Source organism: Polyodon spathula, chromosome 23 (genome assembly GCF_017654505.1).
Source record: "Polyodon spathula isolate WHYD16114869_AA chromosome 23, ASM1765450v1, whole genome shotgun sequence".
Classification (NCBI taxonomy): Eukaryota; Metazoa; Chordata; class Actinopteri; order Acipenseriformes; family Polyodontidae; genus Polyodon; species Polyodon spathula.
The window spans coordinates 5,564,593-5,588,056 of NC_054556.1; the positions used below are offsets into that span (position 1 = coordinate 5,564,593).

The following is a 23,464-nucleotide window of genomic DNA, read 5'->3' on the forward strand; positions in this document are numbered from 1 at the left end:
TAAGTTTGTCTTTTCTCTCAGTTAGCAACACTCCAACCTTCCACTCAGGCAGGTGGGGGCAGACCCCCCCCTTTCTATCCTCTCCTGCAGAAACACAACCAACACCATTTACTTACCTGTAACTGGATTCAAACTGCTGTCTTCAGGGAAAGAAGGCTGTGCGCTTTGCCCACCGCACCACCAGCTCCACAGGAATCATTTCCGTCACACTGACTGTAAGGTAACCAATTCTTTGAAAATAAATGAAAATCAGCTGGACAACATGCTAGTGAATTAGTCCACTGTGCCATCTCACTTCCATGGAAGAACCAGCTTTTTCATTGACTTAAGGTCAATTAACCAAGTTTTTGAAAAAAAAAATCGGCTGGATTTGAACCTAGTCCTCTGAGGAGAATGGTATAGCATTCTACTGAATTAGCCTGCTATACCATCACACTTTCATATTTATCGTATTGTCGTCTATTTAAAGAATTATACAATTCTTTGAACATAAAGGAAGGAAATGGGTGGATTTGAGAAGTTGGTGAGTTGGCTGGTTGGTTCCATGGGTACAGCTGCAGACTCTGCACTCTAGGTGAGTGGGTTCAAACCCTGTTAGGGGCATGTGTTTTTCTTTACCCTTTTTGGTAGACTCAGTTTTACAGAATGGGACAGGTGACAGTGGTCTTAAACATAAAAATAGTAATATAGAGAGGTTGCAATGGTAGACTTACACATGGAGCCAAGTGGTGGTGGTTTGAGAATTCTGCTGCTGTTCCTCCTTGGGTTAATTTCCTACCTATTCAATGAAAAAGCAAACTCTTCTACAGAAGTGAGATGGTGCAGTGGGCTAATTCACTACTTTGCTGTGCTTTTTTTTTTTCATCCTTTGGGGGACTGGGTTCAAATCCAGTGTTCCTTTATTTCCAAATGATTGTTTAATTGACCTTATATTCAGTGTGAAACAAAACTTTCCTGGGGGAGCTGGTGGTGCAGTGGGCTAAGCCCATGGCCTCCTATCTGTGAAGATGGCAGTTCAAATCCAGCTCTGTGTAAGTTCCTGAGGTGAGTAATGATTGCTGGTTGTAAATAATGATGTTGGCTGTGTTTCTAGAGGTGGAGGAGAAGGTGGTAGTGGTGGAGGCAGGAGAGGATAGAAAAGGGGGGGGTTGGCCCCCCCTGCCTAAAAGGAGTGCCAAGTTGGGGTGTTGCTACCTAAATAAAGATAAATGTTTATACTTGTGCTTTTCTTTTTAAAGAGTCAACTGTCATTCTTAAACACATTGAGAATGACAGTTAAAAGTACATATAAAGAATCTCACATTTACACATTTGTCTTTGTTCAGGTAGCAACACCCCAACTTGGCATTCCTTTCAGACAGGGGGGGCCAACCCCCCCTTTTTCTATTCTCTCCTGCCTCCACCACTGCCAATATCTCCTCCACCTGTGGAAACACAACCAACATCATTACTTACAACCAAGAATCATTACTCACCTCAGGAACTTACCCAGAGCTGGATTTGAACTGCCATCTTCACAGATAGGAGGCCATGGGCTTAGCCCACTGCACCACCAGCTCCCACAGGAAAGTTTTGTTTCACACTGAATATAAGGTCAATTAAACAATCATAGAAATGAAGGACAGAATCCACTGGATTTGAACCCAGTCCCCCAAAGGATGAAAAAAGCACAGCAAAGTAGTGGATTAGCCCACTGCATCATCTCACTACTGTAGAAGAGTTTGCTTTTTCATTGAATATATAGGAAATTAACCCAAGGATGAACAGCAGCAGAATTCTCAAACCACCACCACTTGGCTCCATGTGTAAGTCTACCATTGCAACCTCTCTATATTACTATTTTTATGCTTAAGACCACTGTCGCCTTGTCCCATTCTGTAAAACTGAGTCACTAAAAAGGGTAAAGAAAAACACATGCCCCTAACAGGGTTTGAACCCACTCACCTAGAGCTCAGAGTCTGCTGCTGTACCCATTGAACCAACCAGCCAGCTCACCAACTTTTCAAATCCAGCTATTTCTTTCCTTTACGTTCAAAGAATTGTATAATTGTTTAAATAGACGATAATAGAGGCATTTTTTTTTTCTATGAAAGTGTGATGGTATAGCAGGCTAATTGAGTAGAATGCTATACTATTCTCCTCAGAGGACTAGGTTCAAATCCAGCTGATTTTTATTTTTCAAAAACTTGGTTAATTGACCTTAAGTCAATGAAAAAGCTAGTTCTTCCATGGAAGTGAGATGGCACAGTGGACTAATTCACTAGCATGTTGTTGCTGGATAATAGGGTTCAAATGCAGCTGAATTTCATATTTTCAAAGAATTGGTTACCTTACAGTCAGTGTGAAGCAAATGATTCCTATGGGATCTGGTGGGGTGGCAGGGTAATCCCATAGCCTTTGCTCCCTAAACACAGCAGTTCAGATCCTGGAGGTGAGTTCCTGAGGTAAGTAATAATGTTGGTTGTAACTAATGATTCTGGATGTAATTAATGATGTTGGTTGTGTTTCCACAGATGGAGTAGGAGAAGATCCCCCCTGCAGAGGGGGAAGACAGGTGGTAGGATCATCCCTGCTTTTTATCCACTCGGTGTCTGGCCAGTAGGGTTTGCTGTTGTGCATTGAGGAGAAGCAATCCCTGCCATTTTCCTATCCTCCATCACTGGAACATCACAGACACAACTTGAGAGAGGGCTATCACCCCAGCAAAGTTCAGCCTCTTTGCACAGCCTGGATGCGAACTGGCACCATCCAAGCTGTGTGACTCATCCTGCGCTCCCTGCAGCAGTGCTTTAACTGGAGGAGCCACTAGAGGGACCCCATTTCTTATATTTCTTTCACCTGAAATCCATATCAGACTGCTTTTTATAATTGGTTTCCATACACAAGGAATTATTTTAAACTTAGTCATTTAAACTACACACATTGCTAAATATTAACCAAATATTTATTAATACATCAGAGACCGGAAGTACAAATCCAGGTAATAAGTATGGTACACTAGCTGAGGTGCTCATTATAAGAAAACACAAGCTCCTCAACTCTTCCTCTCATATATAACTCTGTTCAGGCACAGTTATAGGGTATACAGGATATTACAAGGTAGCAGTAGATTTAGATTAGATTGATTATGTTTATAGAGGCATTTTATTAAAATTGATGTCAGGAGAGCCAAAGCCTCTGAAAAAAAATTAAATAAATAAATGGATTAATGACACTTGATAGAAAAATATTTTCAATTGTGCACATAATCTGGCCAATTAAAAACATAATATTGTGCATTTATTAAACAAAGAAAAAGCAAACGCTATGAAGAGTTTAATGGACTTTGGAGGAACATTTATTTTACTCAGTACCACTTAGAGATCTAATGCTTTTTATCACATGAAATAATTTACTGAATTTTAATTCAAACGAACAAACAAACAGTAACAGCAGTTCAAAATACCCTGTATAAATTATAAAATACATTTTAAATGATAAAATAAAAATAATTGAAAATAAGAATTACAAAAAAAATCTAAAACAGGGCCACACTTAATTTTCATCTTGCAGATTTTTGCATTATCCAGAGGCAAAAGACAGTTTGTGTACACACTGTAGTGCCAGAACAGTTTGAACCCCAACAACCCCCACACAATTGTTCCTTTCTCACACAAACAGCTGAAGCTTGGGGCTGCATTCATAAATAAGGCATTAGCAAGCTGATGTGTGCCCTGTGGTACTATACATTTATTAGTGAGATCATGCTTTATATACAGTCTTGTTTTTGCCACTGTTCTATATTATTTGTGTACAATGTAATACACAGATGTATTCATATATTAGAAACAGAGGCCCACAGGAATACATTGCCAGAAAGTAAGAGATTAACACACATACAATTATTTGTACACAAAACCAATATTATGAAACATAAAATAAGGATACAGTTGGAAGTAAAACCCAATGGAAACTAGTAGATCAGCAATACCTGTTCAGGTACAGTTCTAGATAATAGGCTATTACTAGGTAGCAGTAGACAGATCTGATTTTTTCTTTATAGGAGGCAAGGTAACATATTTACTAACCTTAAAATCCTGAAAATTATCCATCTGAAATCATTCTTTTAACAGACAACCAAGGGTACTGTTCCAGAACATGTTTCTAATTGGTACAAGGGATTTTATTCAGTTATTCACTTTTCATAATTAAGCTAAATTACCCCTATTACTGCCACGAGTGCCATTTAATTCCCTTACTTCACACACATGCACGACACTCAGTTGGAAAGGATGAGAGCATGATGGCAGCAGACCCCTATCCTACAGTGCTATTGATTAGATCACATTGTATTAAAATTCACGTCATCAGCCATATACTTTGGACGTCCTGGCTGTCAACTACAACTTTCATCCACCTGTGAGGAGGCTCAATTAGTGGGATGTGGTGCTCTGTAGAATGATGGCACTTACACTTGATTACAAACGACAACCAACCAAAAAAAAATGAAATAAAATAAAATTAAATCCCAGTAAAAGGGAAAGTGTTATGTATTAAAGGACTACCACTGAAAATCAGTACGGGATCTTTGAAATCGGTACAATCTATGTCATGCAACAATGCTTAGGAAGGTGACGCAAGCGTGGTGCTCCCAATAGACCAAGTTGACTGCAGGTCAAGTTCATCAGATTAACATCATTACCTCTACATCACTGGAGTCTGTCTTCTCTTGCCCAGGAGAGACAGTGACTGGCAGTCTACCAGCTGGCATTTATAGACTTCTGCTTTAATGTGTTTAAAAAGTACATTAAAATGGCAAAATTACCTTTTTATTATTAGAATTGCATAAAATTGTACTGCAACAGCTTTTTAAAATCGATTTCCTCATTCCTACTTCTCACCGTAGGCATATAACAACTGCAGATTGCCCAGAGATCTGTACAAAAATGTGCTAGCTGTGACCTTTTAACCTTCTCTTTGGGGGATCATGCCTTGATAACGAGTCTGTGCTGGTGACTGTATTAGGAATCAGGAACTGAAAGAGTGAAGTAGTTGCAACTAAAACAAAGGTGTCACTCTTTAAAAGTAAGTGTTAGTCGTGAAAACCACTCTGCACTGAAATGCAGAAGCTTGAAATAACTAGAATGATGTGCCAGATAACATCAATGTGCCACCATAATTTTTTCTTTATTCCATGTTTTTTTGTTGTTGTTTTAAACTAATAAAAAATATCTGAGAAATGCAATAGTCTTCACAAATTGCTGACACTTTATTGCTGTTGCTTCATTTCGGGAAACACAGTTTTATTATGTTCCCTTGCTGTCACCTACTCTATAGGACAGCAGTATAAGATATATCTTCACCTGACACACAGTAAATAACAATACAATTACCAGATACACTACTGCGCGAATGAAAGGCAGTTTTGTTGTCAACAGGAGAAGCAATAAAACCAGTTGTGTCAGTCAGATTCATTTTGTGACCACGGGAGTCTACGTAACTGGAATCTAATCTTGTCAAATCTGTGTCACAGATCACTACAATCTCTAGAATACTGTCCAAAATAAATCTAAAACTGTCTCATAAAGTACAAACCACATATAGAAATAGTTTTCGAACTTCAAGCAAAAAGATTGTTTATGGTTCTGTACCGTATAGAGCTACAAACCCAAATATTTTCACATCTCTAAATGTTACAAAAGGCGGCTACCCAATTGATTTAAACAATGGTGTTTTACATATTTTTTACTCACCTGAACAGTCATGTTTTCATAGCTTTACAAAAAACTGAATTCTCAGTGGCAGTATTTTGATCTGTTTACAGCAAATGAAAGTAGATACCTTATCCTCACACATAAACCCCCCAAGAATCAAACAAATAACTTTTGTAAAGTTCTGGAAATAACAGACTCTCAGACGTGAATGTACGCCAGTGCATATTTAGAATAATTCTGTCACCTCATTTCCTACAGTGTAATATATATTGTATATTGAGTTAATTAAGCCATACAGTTTGCCAGGGTAGACTGGGGTCAGAATCTATGAATTACTAACACGAAGAAGCCAATATTGCAACTGGAAAATCAAAGCCGCAGTATAATTAAAACACAGAATAATATGCTGCATAGACAAAACTGTCACATTTTGCAGCAGGTTTTACATTTTATACCACGACAGCAACAAACTTTAGAGTTTTCTCTCTCCTCCCATTGAACTTTAATCAGGAGTAATACTGCTATGAGGGGCAGGCCAGTACACTGCACAATGCATTTTTAACTGTTTAAGACCACTTTTAATCCACCAGGTTATCTGATCCGCAGGGGTGAGGACCAGCATTGGAATTGATATAGTGTGTAAAGAATGTGGCTGGCTGACAAACACATTTAGTCTTCTACTCTAACGCAGTCATGGATTGGGGCTGGACTGGCAGACCTGGATGCTAACTCTTTTTATGCAGTGGGGGCAGCACATGCTGTGGCAACGTGAGCTCCCCTTTCCCCAAACCATCCTTACCGGTTGAGGAGGAATTTTAGTCTCTCAAGTTTTGGAATTAATATTTAAAGATAGTTTGTGCATTATGTTTTAGCATTTCAAGTATTTGTATAACTGTACAGGGGAATGGCTTTTAACATCAGTAAAAGTTGCTGAAATCAAAGCCGGAGTTCCCATCAGGAAGGCTGTGTTTCAGCAATACATTACCATAATAAAATAAACCAGCTCTGAGAAACAAGCTAACACACGGGACATTTCCAGAAGTAAGGACTTTAATTACGTTCAAAGTGTTTGTTTATTTATTTATTTATTTATTAAATCAAATGCATTGTGCAACATATGGAAAGTGTACTTGAGGGTAGAGGGGGTTAAGGTTAGAGTATACTGAAAAAGAAAAGGCTTCATGCTGCCACTCTGCTTCTTCAACTACCATTGCTTAAATATATCTCCCAACAGCATCTTACAGGCAAAGCTGCTAAAATATGATTTTTTTTAATATGTAAAACCAAGGTACAGATATTTTTTTCTTTATTGTCAATGAACAGATATCAAAGCATAAAAAAAGCAATTAAGTTTAAAATAATCCTGATCCCGAGGACATAAGAGTACATAACTAATATTGTTCACTAATCTAAATTTGTAATGTCTTTAATAGAGAGCAATACTGCAAACACTGCATAATGCAGTATTGCTATGCTACATGAGGAATACTGATCTACTGCTAAAACATTATTTTTCATCACTGACTATAGTAAAGTCCATACCTTGGGTTGGAATGTGCGAGCGGGCTCATTTCTTTCTGATAGTGATGGCCTTGATTGACAGGCTGTGAAAGATAAAACAAACAAGATAATGGTTTTGCAAAAATTGTAGCATGCTGCATTTTCAAGGGATCATTTTAAAACATCACACTGTACATACTGTTCTACTTTTTTTATCCAATCAAGTGCAATTCTTCCCACAATTACATTATTGTTTGTTTGCTTGTGTGTGCCGTCAGGGCTGCAAACTTGAGGGGACTATGTATAGTATCTCACACAAGAAGGATTGCGTGTTTGAATGAACATGGAAACAAATTCAAATAAATGCATTTCCAGCCAATGGATCGTCCTTGCCTCTTGAGATGCTCGACTACATCTACAAGGGAAATTTGCTGGACCTGTAACCTAACCTCAGTATTACTGACTTACGTCTGCCTTTGACTATGCCTGTCACACTAACGTCAGGGGAGAGAAGTTTTTCTTGCATTAACATGAAATAATTTTTTTTTTTTTTAATTTACTTTTAACAATGTCACAGGGACATTTGACTGGATTAGGACAGATATCGATCATACACCAGATTTTCCGAAAACTGGATTATTCAGTTATAATTGCACTGTCACTGCGAAAACACGAAAGGTTTCAGTCTAACTGTCTCTAAGTGTTTTTTTTTTTTTTTTGCGATTCCTCTAGTAAAATGCAAGTCATGGTATCGTAGTATTACTGATAAGAATAGAGAATAGGAGCCCTGGAATCAAATTTTGCATGGGGCCACCATGGGACAAACACCACCACTGCATGCAATGTGAAAAACTTTTAATACAGAGTGAAAACTAAAAAACTAATTACCAAGATGCTGTCAAAGACGCCATCTGGATCCAAATTCAGAAAACAGAAGAGGAAGCATATCAGCTTCCTCAACAGTGGCAGAACTGGCTGACAATGGTCACTGGCTCAGGTGGAAGCTTGACAAGAATATGATTGCCTGCCCCGGTGCTAAAATGCCTAGTTACGGCTCTGCATAGCGATGAATCATGCCAAAGTACTGGTAACCTGTGTTTCAATTGTGCAATACCAAATTCCTTGCTGGTTGGGTGATTTCTTGTTCACAACATTATCAGAAAACTAATTAAGATTTTCTGTTCTTCCAGAACTATGTGTGAAAAATTATATTTATGAGACTTTCAAATTGCCTTAACCTGCGGCTTTTATAAAACAATGAGATGTTGAACTGAACATACTAGGCGTGCTCCTCTCTGCTAGATTTCTCTTTTAACTACCATAAATACCAGTTGATGTTATCTGCTATTTCACCTGTTGGAGTTTAACACTGACTAAACACATGCATATATTTTGTAGTCTATTTAACCGATATAAATGGCAGAACCACTATCTAGCTTCAATACTTGCGGACCAGAATGCTTTCTCTTTAGTACACATACAGCTTCAAATGCACAGCGACTAGGAGAGGAGAGTATATATTGTTTTAAAAGCCAATCAAGCAAACACTGAAGTGCAAAAGCTGCCCAAAAGCATATTCCATAGCTTTGCTAAATTAATATAAACTAAGAGACACAAACAATATTAACATTAATCGATATTACAAGGCGGTTTAAGCACTGAAATGTGTTTTAGATATCTTCGGCAGATTATAGTATACTGTAGATATATACAGGCCTGTCTAAGGGTGGTGCTGTTGCTATGTTTTACTACCAACAAACTTAAAAATGTGTCAGCAGGCATTAGCTGATTGTAGATGAAGAAACAAAGGCCCAGATGGGTTTAACAAAATAAACCACACTGAGTTGTCTAGCAGAAATTTTTTTTAAATTTTTCTAGCAGAAAAATTTCAAATATGAGTGTTTAAATGTTGTGTTAAACACATAATACAATCTATAAAGATATGCCTCCTCTTTGCCACACACAAAAAAAAATAATTACATTTTTTTGTTTACATTTTTTTCAAAATATATAAATTTAGCTCTCATAGTTAGTTAGTTCATATTATTATTATTATTAGTTGCATAAGTAGTTGTGGTATTAGTGTTATTATGGTATGCATTACTAATGGCTATCTAACCCTAATTAAAGAGGATTGGATTGAGTCTTACAGGTGGTTGGCAGGAGTTCCATGTGGTTGTGTCGTCACTGCTTGTGCTAATGCTGACAATGCAGTTGTCAATTTGTGAGGCGCTGAGTCCAGGCGAATTCCCATCATCCTCTAGCTCCTCGTTCTGCTGCCTCCGGAGACTGGCCAACATGCACAGCTCAGAGGCACTCATTCTGGTTGGCTGGTAGTTTCGCCAGTCACAGTCCTTACAAAAAATAAATAAATAAAAATCTTTGCACAAGATTTTCATTCATTTAATATAATAATTTAATGTACAGGTAGAGTGTATGTTAATATTTAACATATTACTGAATATCCACCCCCCCACCCCCCCCCCCAAAAAAAGGAACTTAAGTATAATAGTTTAAAAATGTATTTAAAATATGGATACCCCACCCCATGCACATACCTCCAGAGACTAATGATTGGTATCTCTGATAGACTCACAACATTTAAACAAGAACTTCTGGTTTCCATCCAGTAAACTTGCCAAAGGCAGGTTTTTAGGGCAAGTTATTTGAACCACTGTCTCCTTCAAAATTACAATGTCGTGTTTCAGATTGAACAGAAAAGTCTGTAATCTGTTCTGTCATTGATGTAAAAAAAAAAAAAAAAAAAAAAAAAAAAAAAAGGCAATAATGTTTGTGTGGCTTTTTTGTGTTTAATAGAAACAACAAGAAAGGGATGTAGACATGGGAACCAAAATCGATATGATAGACGAGAAAACAGCCTGGGGACTTAGACTTTCAAACTGGCTTACAGCTACCCTTCCATCACATGGTTTATTATTTTCAAAAGAATGCAGGAGAGAGTCAACCGTTCAAAATGTAATGATTTATTATTGGTTCAGTGTAGATGTCTGTAGACATTTGCAGTCTCAACACAACTTCTGAACATGAGAGTAGGAAGACAAGGTTCCCATGACAGTTAAACCTCTCCTGGTTTAATAAGACCACGGTGCATGAAGTCTTCATTGCAACACACACTTGCTTTCCATCGGTTTCTTCTGTTCTACACGACTAACTCTCCATTTGAAAACGTGTGTGTCACAAAACACAGCATGGAGCACCGTAACAGTATTCTGATTACATATACTTGGCAAACCATGCTCAGTTTTCTAGGTTTCTGTATTTTATGATCCTCGAAAACAAACCCAAAGCTCTTTTTAGACTTACCAGGCTTCACAAGGGAGTTAGTGCACTAAAACTGTACGTCCCAATTCAAAGCTTACCTAATGCCTGTTATTTTAGTGGTAACTGGTATGGAAAAAGTAAAGGCTTTGGGATTCATGATTGCTGGTTTGTTACAATCCATCTACCTCAATTCACAGGCTTAAAATACTGTGGTGACTCCAGGCATTCATTTTACAACAAAATAGCTACAATTTCTGCAAAAACAGCCGCTGTACAGAATAACATATTTTACAGGTGCAAATGAAGTGCAGCACTGAACTCTTTGATTTTATTCTTTTCTAAGCATTTAAAATATTTTTTTTAGTGAGGCAGGATTAGTTATTACAGAAAGCAGTGTGCTTTTAAATTAATCCCCATAATGTTTAACTGGGAAGAGAGAGCTGCTGTACAGACTTTGTCTGTGACGCCTTTAAAATCTAGAACATACAAATCTAAAATATACAAACATACCATTCAAAAACAATTCAGGAGGTGAAGAAAAAGAAAAGGCAAACGTACGGAATTTTCCATGGACAGTCTTGTTACATCTCTTGGGATTTCCTTTAAGGAATTTCTATTGAGAGAAGCCCTTAAGTGGTTATCTTGGACATTCCTCAGTCTGTTAGTGGAATCCAAAGTGTCTATCAGCAGTCCAGGCCTGTTTCCAGTAGGAGGTAGGCTTAGGGTTGGAATCACGCTGGGTCGAACTTTTTCTCCATCTGCTTTCTTTAAAGCCGGAAAGCCTCCATCTGATACCTTTATATCTGACGGAATAGATGTTAATGATTCTTCCGATGACCTGGATTCAGAACTGCAGGATCTCATTTGTATTCTGGTCTTTCAAATACCAGATAAATGTGTGTATACTGATGTGCCAGGGTTTGTGCTGGGGCTAGGTATCTGACCGATAAATCTTGAACGGAAATCATCCTGTCCAAAAAATAAGAGAGAGAGAGAACAGGGAATTGTTGTACGAGATCTAAATAATAATAATAATAATAATAATAATAATAATAATATAACTCAATTTGGAGGACGTTTGTGTTTTTGTGTTATATATATACACCAATGTAAACCACATCCAACCATATTGACATGTTTGAAACATTTTTTTTTTTTAAAGTATGATTGTATTTGACACATTTGTCAGACATCAGCTAAAGCCATTTTTCTTTAAGGTCAGATGATTCAGATGATTAGATATGTAATACCATTTATACAGAGTAGAACCTCCTGACACATATGTGAATCACAAAAAGTGATTGGTTATGCTATTCTATCCGACCCTTACTAAAATTTCGGTGGAGACATTGGATAACTGTAGAAATAAAGCCCTTTCTGTCTCATGAAGTAGATGAAAAAGATTTGTTAGGAGTGAAAAAGATTGATAACAGAAAGACTGTTATAAAAACATATGACGACGTGGAGAAATACTGGTAAACAGTACACCATTTATAATATGTGTTAGTGATTTCGGTATTTTATTTTAAATGGTATTACAATCTAATCATCTGACCTTAAAGAAAAATGGCTTTAGCTGATGTCTGACAAATGTGTCAAATACAATCATACTTTAAAAAAAAAAAATGTTTCAAACATGTCAATATGGTTGGATGTGGTTTACATACAACCTGATTGGTAGATATTGACCCTGTATTTCCTAACCCATATATTTATATATATCTAGATATATATGATATTTTGTTTAGCTTAACAACCATTGACGTAACATTGGTAATGGGCAAAGTACCATTTGAAAAAAAAAACTTACAAAATCCCTTTTTTTTGGGGCGGGGGGAGGGGGGGGTGATTATGAGGGAGTGTTTATGTTTGATGTATTGCTAGCTTTCACATCAGGGCACAACCCAACGTAGACTAATGGAACTCTGAATAAGACATTTTATAGATCAACATTTTTTTTTAGAGTGTGGTAAATTTCAGACTGCTAAGCTCGACAGAGCCAGTGAACATTGACTTTAAAGCAACTTAGTTTAAGAAATGAACTTGAAATTGAATTGCCAAGAACTGCAGTGACGTTTCTTTTAATTTCTCTGGAATGCTTTTTAATCTATCCCAGAAACAACTGTAAACATGTATTGTCATAGCACCTGCACAGCAAGGGTAGTGTCTCAGTAACTACTGGTGTGCATAATGATTTCAGTGCTCCTGTAGGTCACCCCTCAGAGCATTAGGTTTGCTTTGTGCATCACATACTGCAGCACATCTGTGTCTCATGGAGCCAATCAATCTTTGAAAAATGTTTGTGGAATGTCCATTACTTGCCCTGTTAAGATTTAGTGGTCTTATTAATTTCATTCAGCTCAAAAAAGCCTATTTGTACCCCAGTGAATTACACAATTGTCTCAGCAAAAACCATTAGACACTGACTGAAACAATTCAGCTATGCATGGCCTATTAGGGTAGGTAATGTATTCCAGAGGATTAGATTTTTGCAATCAGTGTATTGAATGAAATTAAAAAACAGCTTGACCAAATTGCACCCTGAACATTACTTTTGTTAGTCATTATATTATAAATACCTTTTCTATTTTAATGCATTTGTTATGAATTTGTAATGTTAAAAATTAACAAGTTGTGTGTAGGGTGTCTCTTATTATATAAGAAATGTAATCTCCTGCGGTTTCAGCGAGAGAACCAAGAAGTGAAGCTGAGCCTTTCTGGCCAATCAAAATGGCGATATAATTTCTACACATGACATGTTAACTAAATATAAATCAAGAAGGCAAAGGCCGTAATCAGCAACTACTATTTAACAAAGAAAGTACATCTGTACACATAAGGTGTCCTAGAATTTTGGCAAATCTGCAATTAATTAATTTCTTAAATGTTTTTAAAATTGATAACATGGTCACAGAGAACAACTGATAAAGCAATTCTGAATGTTATCAAACAGGCATAGGACTTACAGTACAGAACACAAATTTATCCACACTTCTCATCTGGCTAATTAAAAAAAAAAAAAAAAAAAAAAAAAAACATTAAAAAGTGTATAATCTATAAAAGAGGCCAGATTGCCAAACGTGGTCTCCAGTGGTTGCCAAAAGAGGCCAGATTGCCAAACGTGGTCTCCTGTGGTTGCCGATCAAGATGATGCAATGCTTGCTCTGTTTTACGGGGTTCAAGATTTTAGTAAGACCAGACAGTCAGTGTAGTCTGTTCCCTGCTACCCTTCCAATACCTTTTCATTCTAGGGCGTTTGAACATCGTCAGAATAATGTAACAGTGGGATATCTTCTTTTATTTAAAGTGCTCAAATGAGTGGGGAAGACCTCCCATGTGTGTAATACACATTAACTGTGTATATACATTTGCTAATTTCCTTATGGAAAAGCTTGCTAATCTGAAAGAAGCATTCCAGCCATGGCATTAAACACCATGGCTGGAAGATGGCCAGACATAATTAAAATTAAAGCAAGCACGTTGCCAAACAGAATTAACTAGAAACAAAATACAAAATAAAACCACATCAACATTAATAAAGAATGCAGTGTTTTGCCTGAAAACAACAGAAACGTTTTAGATATTTTACACTTCATGCCAATAATGTTACCTGTATTAAAATAGCATACACTGCTTCAACTGCTAAATTTCTATTCCAGGATCTACTAAAATAGCAGTAACTGTCAAACATTACCCTTTCTGATGTATTGAATTTGTAAATTACAGCTAATAATAAACTTTAAATCTATTACCTCAGTCTTGTTATTGTGATTTGTAGAACCTTGCAGTTACAAACACCTTGGTTCTTAGTAACTGTGAAAATCGGTTTTCAATGGCTTTAATAAATGTGTGCACCTGCTATCTACACCCTAAATCTGGCAAATAATACAAGGACACAGCACAGTAATGCAATACTCATATTGTTATGGTTCTACAGTCTTTAAAACAGTACTGTAAATGTACTACAAATTGGTTCTTTCCTGCTAGATAAACAATAAACACATAAATAACTAAATAAATGTACTGCAAAAACATAATCTGACAAATGTAATCAAGTTTAAACACTAATTACTTTGTCTTTGTGATAAATATACCCAAAAGGTATCAACTGTAGGATGTCAGTTTTCTTTTAATGAAAATGAAGTCGTAAAGCACCACACTCTCAATGGGACATATTTCTTATTTCTTTTTATAATCAACACTGATCAGAGACTTTATACAATCCATTTAATTACTTTACCATCTTTAAACTAAGTTGAAGATTTTATATCTAACCCCCATTTATTAACACAGATTGAAAAATATGCACAAACTTTTGAATTTCTGTTTGTTTGTTTTTTTTAAGAGCAGAATGTTTAACTTTTTGAAGAACAAAGCAATCATTCTGTGTAGGATACATGGCATATTATTCATTCAAACTAAACACGCATTCTACTTGTGTGAAAAAAAAAAAAAAAGATCTAATTTACAAAACCCATACACAAAGCTCAGTGGGGAGTCAACTACATTCTTTCAGAGAATGAAAACACAAACTGCTGTGAAACTGTCAGGAACATCAATCAATTTGTCCTAATTAATTGTAGCAGAACATATGTATCCTGAAGATGAAATTGATTTCCCTTAGGAGTTTTGACTGCTACTGCAGAATTATGCTTCTTCAAAAGAAGATGCAAATGAATATATGAACAATAATTTAGAATAAGTATAACCGGCTGTTTTAGCTGAGTGGCACACACTCAAAACTAATGACATCTAAGTGCCACTAGTAGCTGAACTGTTTCTGTTTTTTTTTTTTTTTGGTTTTGTTTTTGTTTGTTTAACTGCTTGTCAAACAATAAACTGCAATAGGTTAATAGGAATCTATCTCTTCGTAAGGCTGTTTCCTTTTTAAAAAAAACAAACATAAAACTAAAACGGTTCTGTACTTCTCTTTTGTTTTGATATAATTATTGGAGCAGAACACATAGTATTTTTTCCTCTGTGACCCGCCCCTTTTTGTCGTTCATTTCCTTGCTCCCACCACCTCTCCTTTCTCTAATACTCTGCTCGTGTTTCTTAGGGCAGTTGTTCACCATCAGCAACATGGTTGCCTTGCTTATTATGGCCGAGTTGCAAGCTCACAGATTCAAGACTATTGGGCCATAATTTAACAGCATTTATTCTGCTGCATTGTAAGCAAGTTTAAAATCCAGTAAGATGTTTTTATCCCTATTTTGTTTATGGAGTGAAACATTTTTGGGTGGCAAATTAGTCCTGAATACCTTTCAAAGTCTGACCTTCATAATGCCCCCGACAATAACGCCACTACCAACGAAAGTAATACTTGGGTTTATTACTTTAAGCTATTCTCTTTCCCTGTATTTCTAGTGAATCAAACACATGCATACACACACTACACCACAGGTTTTGTGAAATAGCAACACAATTAATTTGAACATAAGAAGGTTTATAAACGAGAGGAGGCCATTCGGCCCATCTTGCTCGTTTGGTTGTTAGTAGCTTATTGATCCCAAAATCTCATCAAGCAGCTTCTTGAAGGATCCCAGGGTGTCAGCTTCAACAACATTACTGGGGAGTTGATTCCAGACCCTCACAATTCTCTGTGTAAAAAAGTGTCTCCTATTTTCTGTTCTGAATGCCCCTTTTTCTAAACTCCATTTGTGACCCCTGGTCCTTGTTTCTTTTTTCAGGCTGAAAAAGTCCCTTGGGTCGACACTGTCAATACCTTTTAGAATTTTGAATGCTTGAATTAGGTCGCCACGTAGTCTTCTTTGTTCAAGACTGAACAGATTCAATTCTTTTAGCCTGTCTGCATATGACATGCCTTTTAAGCCCGGAATAATTCTGGTCGCTCTTCTTTGCACTCTTTCTAGAGCAGCAATATCTTTTTTATAGCGAGGTGACCAGAACTGAACACAATATTCAAGATGAGGTCTTACTAATTGCATTGTACAGTTTTAACATTACTTCCCTTGATTTAATTTCAACACTTTTCACAATGTATCCGAGTATCTTGTTAGCCTTTTTTATAGCTTCCCCACATTGCCTAGATGAAGACATTTCTGAGTCAACAAAAACTCCTAGGTCTTTTTCATAGATTCCTTCTCCAATTTCAATATCTCCCATATGATATTTATAATGCACATTTTTATTTCCTGCGTGCAGTACCTTACACTTTTCTTTATTAAATGTCATTTGCCATGTGTCTGCCCAGTTCTGAATCTTGTCTAGATCATTTTGAATGACCTTTGCTGCTGCAACAGTGTTTGCCACTCCTCCTACTTTTGTGTCGTCTGCAAATTTAACAAGTTTGCTTACTATACCAGAATCTAAATCATTAATGTAGATTAGGAATAGCAGAGGACCTAATACTGATCCCTGTGGTACATTTGGTTACCACACTCCATTCTGAGGTTTTCCTCTAATCAGTACTTTCTGTTTTGTACATGTTAACCACTAGCCATGAATACATGTGTTTCCTTGAATCCCAACTGCGTGCAGTTTGAGAATTAATCTTTTGTGCTGGACAAATCTAACTAAAACAATGTTCATATGCTTTGCAATTATCCGATTTGCTCGATGTGCATCCTCAAAAATAAGATCAAAGCGTAAGTTCTAAATAACACCATGTCATATGCTTTAAATTATCCATTATCGTTGTTTCTCCTGTATTTTTGGGTGGCAAATTAGTCCTGAATACCTTTCAAAGTCTGACCTTCATAATGCCCCCGACAATAACGCCACTACCAACGAAAGTAATACTTGGGTTTATTACTTTAAGCTATTCTCTTTCCCTGTATTTCTAGTGAATCAAACACATGCATACACACACTACACCACAGGTTTTGTGAAATAGCAACACAATTAATTTGATCTTCTACAGTTTTCTGCAGCATTAACACTAACACATTAAGCTGTTAGTACTTTTGTTTTATGTCTTTCCTTGTTGTGTATTTCTGTTTTGAAAAAGAAATGTATAAAAAAATTGTTCACAAAATAAAACCCATTAACCTGTCACTGCTTTGTAACTTAATTTTTTTCCTGTACTGTCTGATAAAGTCTTACAATTAAAGTAACTTCCTGGAGATTTCCTTCTCCAAATAAAATATAAATTAGTCAGAGTCACAACAATGTAATCTTTCAAGACATGATGCAAATGTTGACCAAACATGAAACAACGTGAAGCAATAAGCTGATCACAAAGATGTTACCAAATAAACGTAGAAGCTAAATGATTTTAAGATTAAGTGGATTTTCTATCAGACTAATGAAAATCTTAAATCTGAGTAATTTATTCAGTAGTTAAAATTAGGGCCAGTCGAGACGATTTGTTACTGCAGGTTTGTTTACTTTAATTAATCTACAGGTCTTGAAAGCCACTCTGCTTGAAATTTTGATATGATTTGATTTAAGAGTCGTTAATAAATAATTAATGGGCCTTAAATATCTGTTTCTTCATTTTTAACAGCATAGGGTTGCTTGTGCCCACTCTGAAGAAGCTCTATAGCTTATTTCACATCAAATTTACAGTAATTAAAATCACATAATCAATTGGGCTAACTTATAATTCAAGTAGGATATCTTATCGACGTGGTTACAAATAAAAGAAAAAAGGTAAACTCTACTAGCCTTGGACCCATTACTTGCACACAACTTTCCTGTACTTCTTTGAAACCTGATGATAGAACACCTTTATTATATTTGTAATTATTAAGAAATCATTCCTTATTCTTTGACTCAGGGTTCTCAATGAATACCTTCCTTGAAAACCTTACTCCAAAGAATTTTGATATTTTATTTTTAAATCTCAACACTAATGTGGTTACTTTTTCGGGGTTCCCATTCTACCACTGTTTTGCCGCACATCAGTGAAACGTATCCCAAAATTCCTTTTACTCATTTGCCAGCAATTTTTAAAGTACATACCTCACTGCTTTTCCAATTATACAGAAACCCTTGCTTTGCCATGGCTTACTGAACTCAGACTCGAGAGACATCACGACATGAAGTTGTATCTATTTATTCAGAGGCCCCTCCAAAACTCAAGGAAAAGACATTCATTCTTAGCCTCACCTGAGTTTAAGCTGTGATTTCTGTTTTTAACTTGTTACTTTCTTGCTGCACACAAATGCATTTTTCTACTCATGGCGATGTGCATGTTACACCATTGTCATCACAATTATTCAGTCATTTTAAGAATGACTGCATTCTTTTCCTTAATCTTAATTATATAATTCAACCCCTAATAAAAGGTAACTTTGTAGTTGATGGCTACTTGTTTCAGACTTTTCACACAACTGTGAGGCCTTTTGACCTTTTCAACATTACTTCTTTTGATCACCCCGGATTAAGAATTGTACTTTAACCCCTCTTCCATACTGTTAACTGCACACCTAAGATCGATTATATCAAGTCCTGTATGCTATTAAGCAGCGTTAATGGAGCTCATGTAAAATTTTACTTGCAAAGAATATAAGGCACACACCTCTTCACTATCACTTCCAAGGAAATCATGCTCGAACCTGGCTCCCCTCCGGTCACTGTCACCATTTCCTCCCATGTCTAGCAGGGACATGAAGCCTTCAGCAGATGTGTTCTGTGATTTTCCATGTGAAGCAGAGGGTGGCCTCGAAGAATAAGTAAAAACGTCCTTCAAATTCAGCTGAGGTTCCTTTTCCTCATCCTCACTCCCATCCTCTTTGTCACTTCCACTCAGGTGGGGGTATAAATCACTGCTAACTGACTGGAGAGGCACTGAGGCTTGCTCAGAAGAATGAGACTCCTCTGAAACATCAGGGAAAATCCAATCATCTACAGGAACAAAAAAAACAAACATTAGAAATAATATACCCTAAAAGAATTAAAGAATCTTAAGGTTCTATTCTGAAGGAACTGAAAAGTTCGTTACCAGAGAGAAATTAAATAATACAAATAAATAAATAAATATTTTAGCTAGTTGTAGTTGTTAGTGTTTATTTTTTCTTGAACAATATGCCTTTGAACTTGCTTCAATTAAAATTCTTCTTTATGTTTTTAATTCATAACAAATAACTGCAGAAACACTTCCATGTAATGAATATTCTGTATGATTAAAGTCCCCAAATCTTTCATGATCAAAATCTGGACATTTCCCCATTCAGAGAAAATAAGTATGATAAAAGGAAAGGGACATCAGTTTGAGTAGCTCCAGAAAAAGGTATTTCAAGAACAAGAATCATTCATGCATGGTATATTTTAAAATGATGATTATAATGATTCCCGCTGAATTAAGGGGAGTGGTAAAATAGTATTCAAACTGTTCATTATATTTAAATTGATACCAAACATATCCATCTATAGTTATCCTGTCTTCTGAAAATCAGTTATGCACTCTGGTAGTACAAAGAGCATACTGTATGTGGGGGTGTTGTGTTCTTCCTCAATTTAGTGCAACTGCACAAACATGTTTTACTCTTGCCTGTTCATCTGTACCTGTGTTCTATACCAAGAGTGAAACAGAATAATGTATGGCATGTGACTTTCATACAGAGTTTTACCATTCAATCTCCCATAGACTAATGGATCCCAGAGAAAACATCTTGAATCTAGGGTGGGAGGTAATAAATCAATTACATTTTCAAAGGTCCAATGTGGGATGCAAAGAACGTATTGGAAGACCCTAGGGAATGCCTGGTCCTTTTAAAAGGTTGCCTAGTTGCCGACTGAAATAAACCTACAATTTCTCATCTTTATTCTATATTCTAGGTATCAAGGAATTGATGAATGACTTAGGCTTAAGAAGACTCAATTTTGGACGACTGAACGGATTGCTTTAAGAGAACAGTTCTCAGAAGACACAGTTGTAACTACAGAACATATTTGGCTTCTCAATATACAATACAAACCACTGACTGTATTAATTAATGTTTTTAAAAAAATATCTATACAGTACTTAGGTTTCTTATCTCATCAGATAATTGATACTATGACAGCATGCAATTAATGATTGCATTTATAGTGGCAAGCATGCCATACTAGAGAGCTCTCGTAGGCTGGGGATTGCCATTGGCCTCTACTTTGAGAAAAGGAACAAGATCACCAAAATAATAATCTGGAAGAACGAGAAAGTAAAACTTTTAAATATGTGCCTAAACTTTAAATGTTTTAACAGAACATCACTGCTCAGTGTAAATGCCCTTGTTATTATATGCTGTTCATGCCTTGGAGAAATGCATTTCCATGTCCCTATTGCTCTTAAAGAAGTTCGTCTTGAACAGAAAATTCCAAACAAACTTAACTTTATAACTGTCAAGACGGCCTCAAACACATTAATAACAAAGTTCTTTAATTGAAAAGAACATCTTATCACTTTCCTTCGAAAACAAGCTTCCGTATGAGGAATGAAAAAGGATCAGCGTTTTCATAGAAAGATATGCAAATTAAAGAGTAATCACAATATTGCAGCAAAGATAAATTCAAGAATGATCTCCTAAGCACCCAATTAATTTCTCCTTGCAGATAGATGCATGCTACATTTCTTAATTGCAGCCTAACATTTTAATGAGTATTTCAACAATGCATAAATAAAGCTGACAAACTGAAAACTATTCTCATTTATTTGCCTTCAAAACTTGCTGAAAAAATCTATTTGTTCTTGTACGAGCACTGCACACCTGCTGGTACACAAACTATAGTACAAGTGCTAGTTACACATTTCCACTATAGTAGAATTCACCCTAAGGATAAATCAACCATATGCAAGTCTTCATATCTCAAAAAAAAAAAAAAAAGTTAAATGCATTTATTAAGATACTATTAAGGTAATAATCACAGTTAGTCTTTGGTTCTCAATTACTATTCCATCGCTTTTATTATAAACACATTTTCTACAGCGCCCCACAGGGGCTACGAATGGGTGCCAATGTTTGTACCATTGCTATGAATGGGTGCGAAGTGTTTGCACCATTGCAACCAATAAATAAATAAATAAATAATGGGTGCTAAGTGTCTGTACCATTGCTATATCATTATAATGAAAGGTTTCTAAATATATGCATAATTGCTATTCCTATGGATTTCTTAGTCTATCGTGCAAATACGTAATTCTACAGTGTTTTAACCGATTTTCTAACCTTCACATGACATTTTTACCCAGAGGAGAATTTCAAAGGAATGTATCCAGTCAGCATTCATGTTACAAAGTAAAAACACAAAAGAATGAACAGGTATTAAAATAGAGTGAGATTTCTTTGTCGTAAGGCATTGCACAGTTTTGGGGCACACTCAGCACTTCTCAATGAAACCACTGCTATGTAGTTACGCTACAGTCAGTCTTCAGAATAACACTGGGTTACCAATAAAAGCAATAGATACTAAGCACCCTACATAGCTTTAAACATCCCAAGTCAATAACAAATATAAATCAAGCAGCAGGTGCAGTACTTGAAACTACATCAGCTAATCAATACAGACAATTAGTTTAAAATCCGATAGGATTCATCTGGAGAAGGATACTGTCAGAAATATAACAATATAACTTATGGTGTTGATATTAACTAAGCATTCAAACCTGCTGGCACTCAGGGCTATGCTTTATTTCACAAATTAAACTTTACTGTTGTCATCCCCCAAATTTAAAAGAGCATCTTATAACCCGACTCCTTCCGAAGTCTGGAGCTGAGTAAAGCACCGTCACTGTTTATTCAACTATGGAGAAGAGGAACTGATTTCTCCAGGGATCTGCCTTTATTTACAGATTGCACTGATGAAGTGCCTGAAGAAAGAATAACTGAGGACAAGACAAAAAAAAAAGTTTTACCACTTAGTTTATAAACCACCTAGTAAAGTACATTTTGAAAGACATAATGCAAGCAAGCAAGCAAGAATGAAAGAAGGGATTAATGAATTAATGAAAGAAAGAAAAAAATGGTTTCCATAATCAAACTTGACAGAGTGAATCACAGAATACAGCTAAATTTGAAAGCAATATTTTAAAAAGGTTTGGTTTTTACCCAAACTGGAAACTGAAATGAAACAGAAAATGTGAAAGACAAAACATAGATCGAGTATCTATTAGCAATGCATCGTTATCATTTTGAAACCAAAATTACACATGACCCCAATATGGCAGTGCAACAGGACCTCTACATGTGACTGAATGAGTGATCGAAACCATGATGATTGATGATGTGCTGGCACTCAGGGCTATACTTTATTTCACAAATTAAACTTTACTGTCATCGTCCCCCAAATTTAAAAGAGCATCTAACCTGCTATCTTATAACCCGACTCCTTCTGAAGTCTGGAGCTGAGTAAAGCACCTTCACTGTTTATTCTCCTATGGTGAAGAGGAACTGGGTGCGTGTTTGCTGCTTGATTGACAGGAGACTGAGACTGGAAGGTTGGGATTGATACGCCCCGCAGGCGCGCAGGTTTATTTACATATAGCACATATGAACATACAGGAACCCCACGTGACGCTGCCAGCAATGGTAACTCATGTGGGACATATGGCCAGGCATACAAAATAAACACTGCACAAAAACCTCAAAACAAAAAGGTGCCGTAAAGACAGTTTACGCTACTCCGCTAATAAATGTAGGTCTCGCTTCTACAACTGTCCACTATAGAAACTAACTCCCTGTTCCTATGGGCAGCTCACCCAACTCCTATCTCAGAATATACACATGATCGCCGTTAGAGGCGGTCACTTCGTTTCCTGATCCCAGTCGTTCAGCAGCGCAGATGGACCGATGCTGTGGCAGCAGCAGTGCTCTGACCCCTAGGGCTTACAGCAGCCATGATCTGTATAAATTGGGACTCTTATTCCTGGCGCTCTGCTGCACCACGCTCACCTGCTGATTAGGAGCTCACAGCTGGTAAACACACACGCTGCTTGTTCCCACAGCTAAACACAGCAGGCAGGCTGCTACACACAGAACGCCAGGTTCCCCACGAAAAGCAATCCCGTTCTTATTTATACAATCACACACTCTTATTTACAATAAACA

General features: G+C 36.6%; 1 protein-coding gene across 1 annotated transcript in view; it reads right to left on the reverse strand.

Moving 5' to 3' along the window:
• Positions 1-23,464, reverse strand: part of LOC121298390 (protein CFAP20DC-like) — a 55,644-nt gene that overhangs the window by 4,092 nt on the left and 28,088 nt on the right. The window contains 4 exon segments of the mRNA XM_041225501.1: positions 7,236-7,297; positions 9,344-9,547; positions 11,034-11,351; positions 18,961-19,286. Coding sequence (XP_041081435.1) covers positions 7,236-7,297; positions 9,344-9,547; positions 11,034-11,351; positions 18,961-19,286 — 910 coding nt within the window.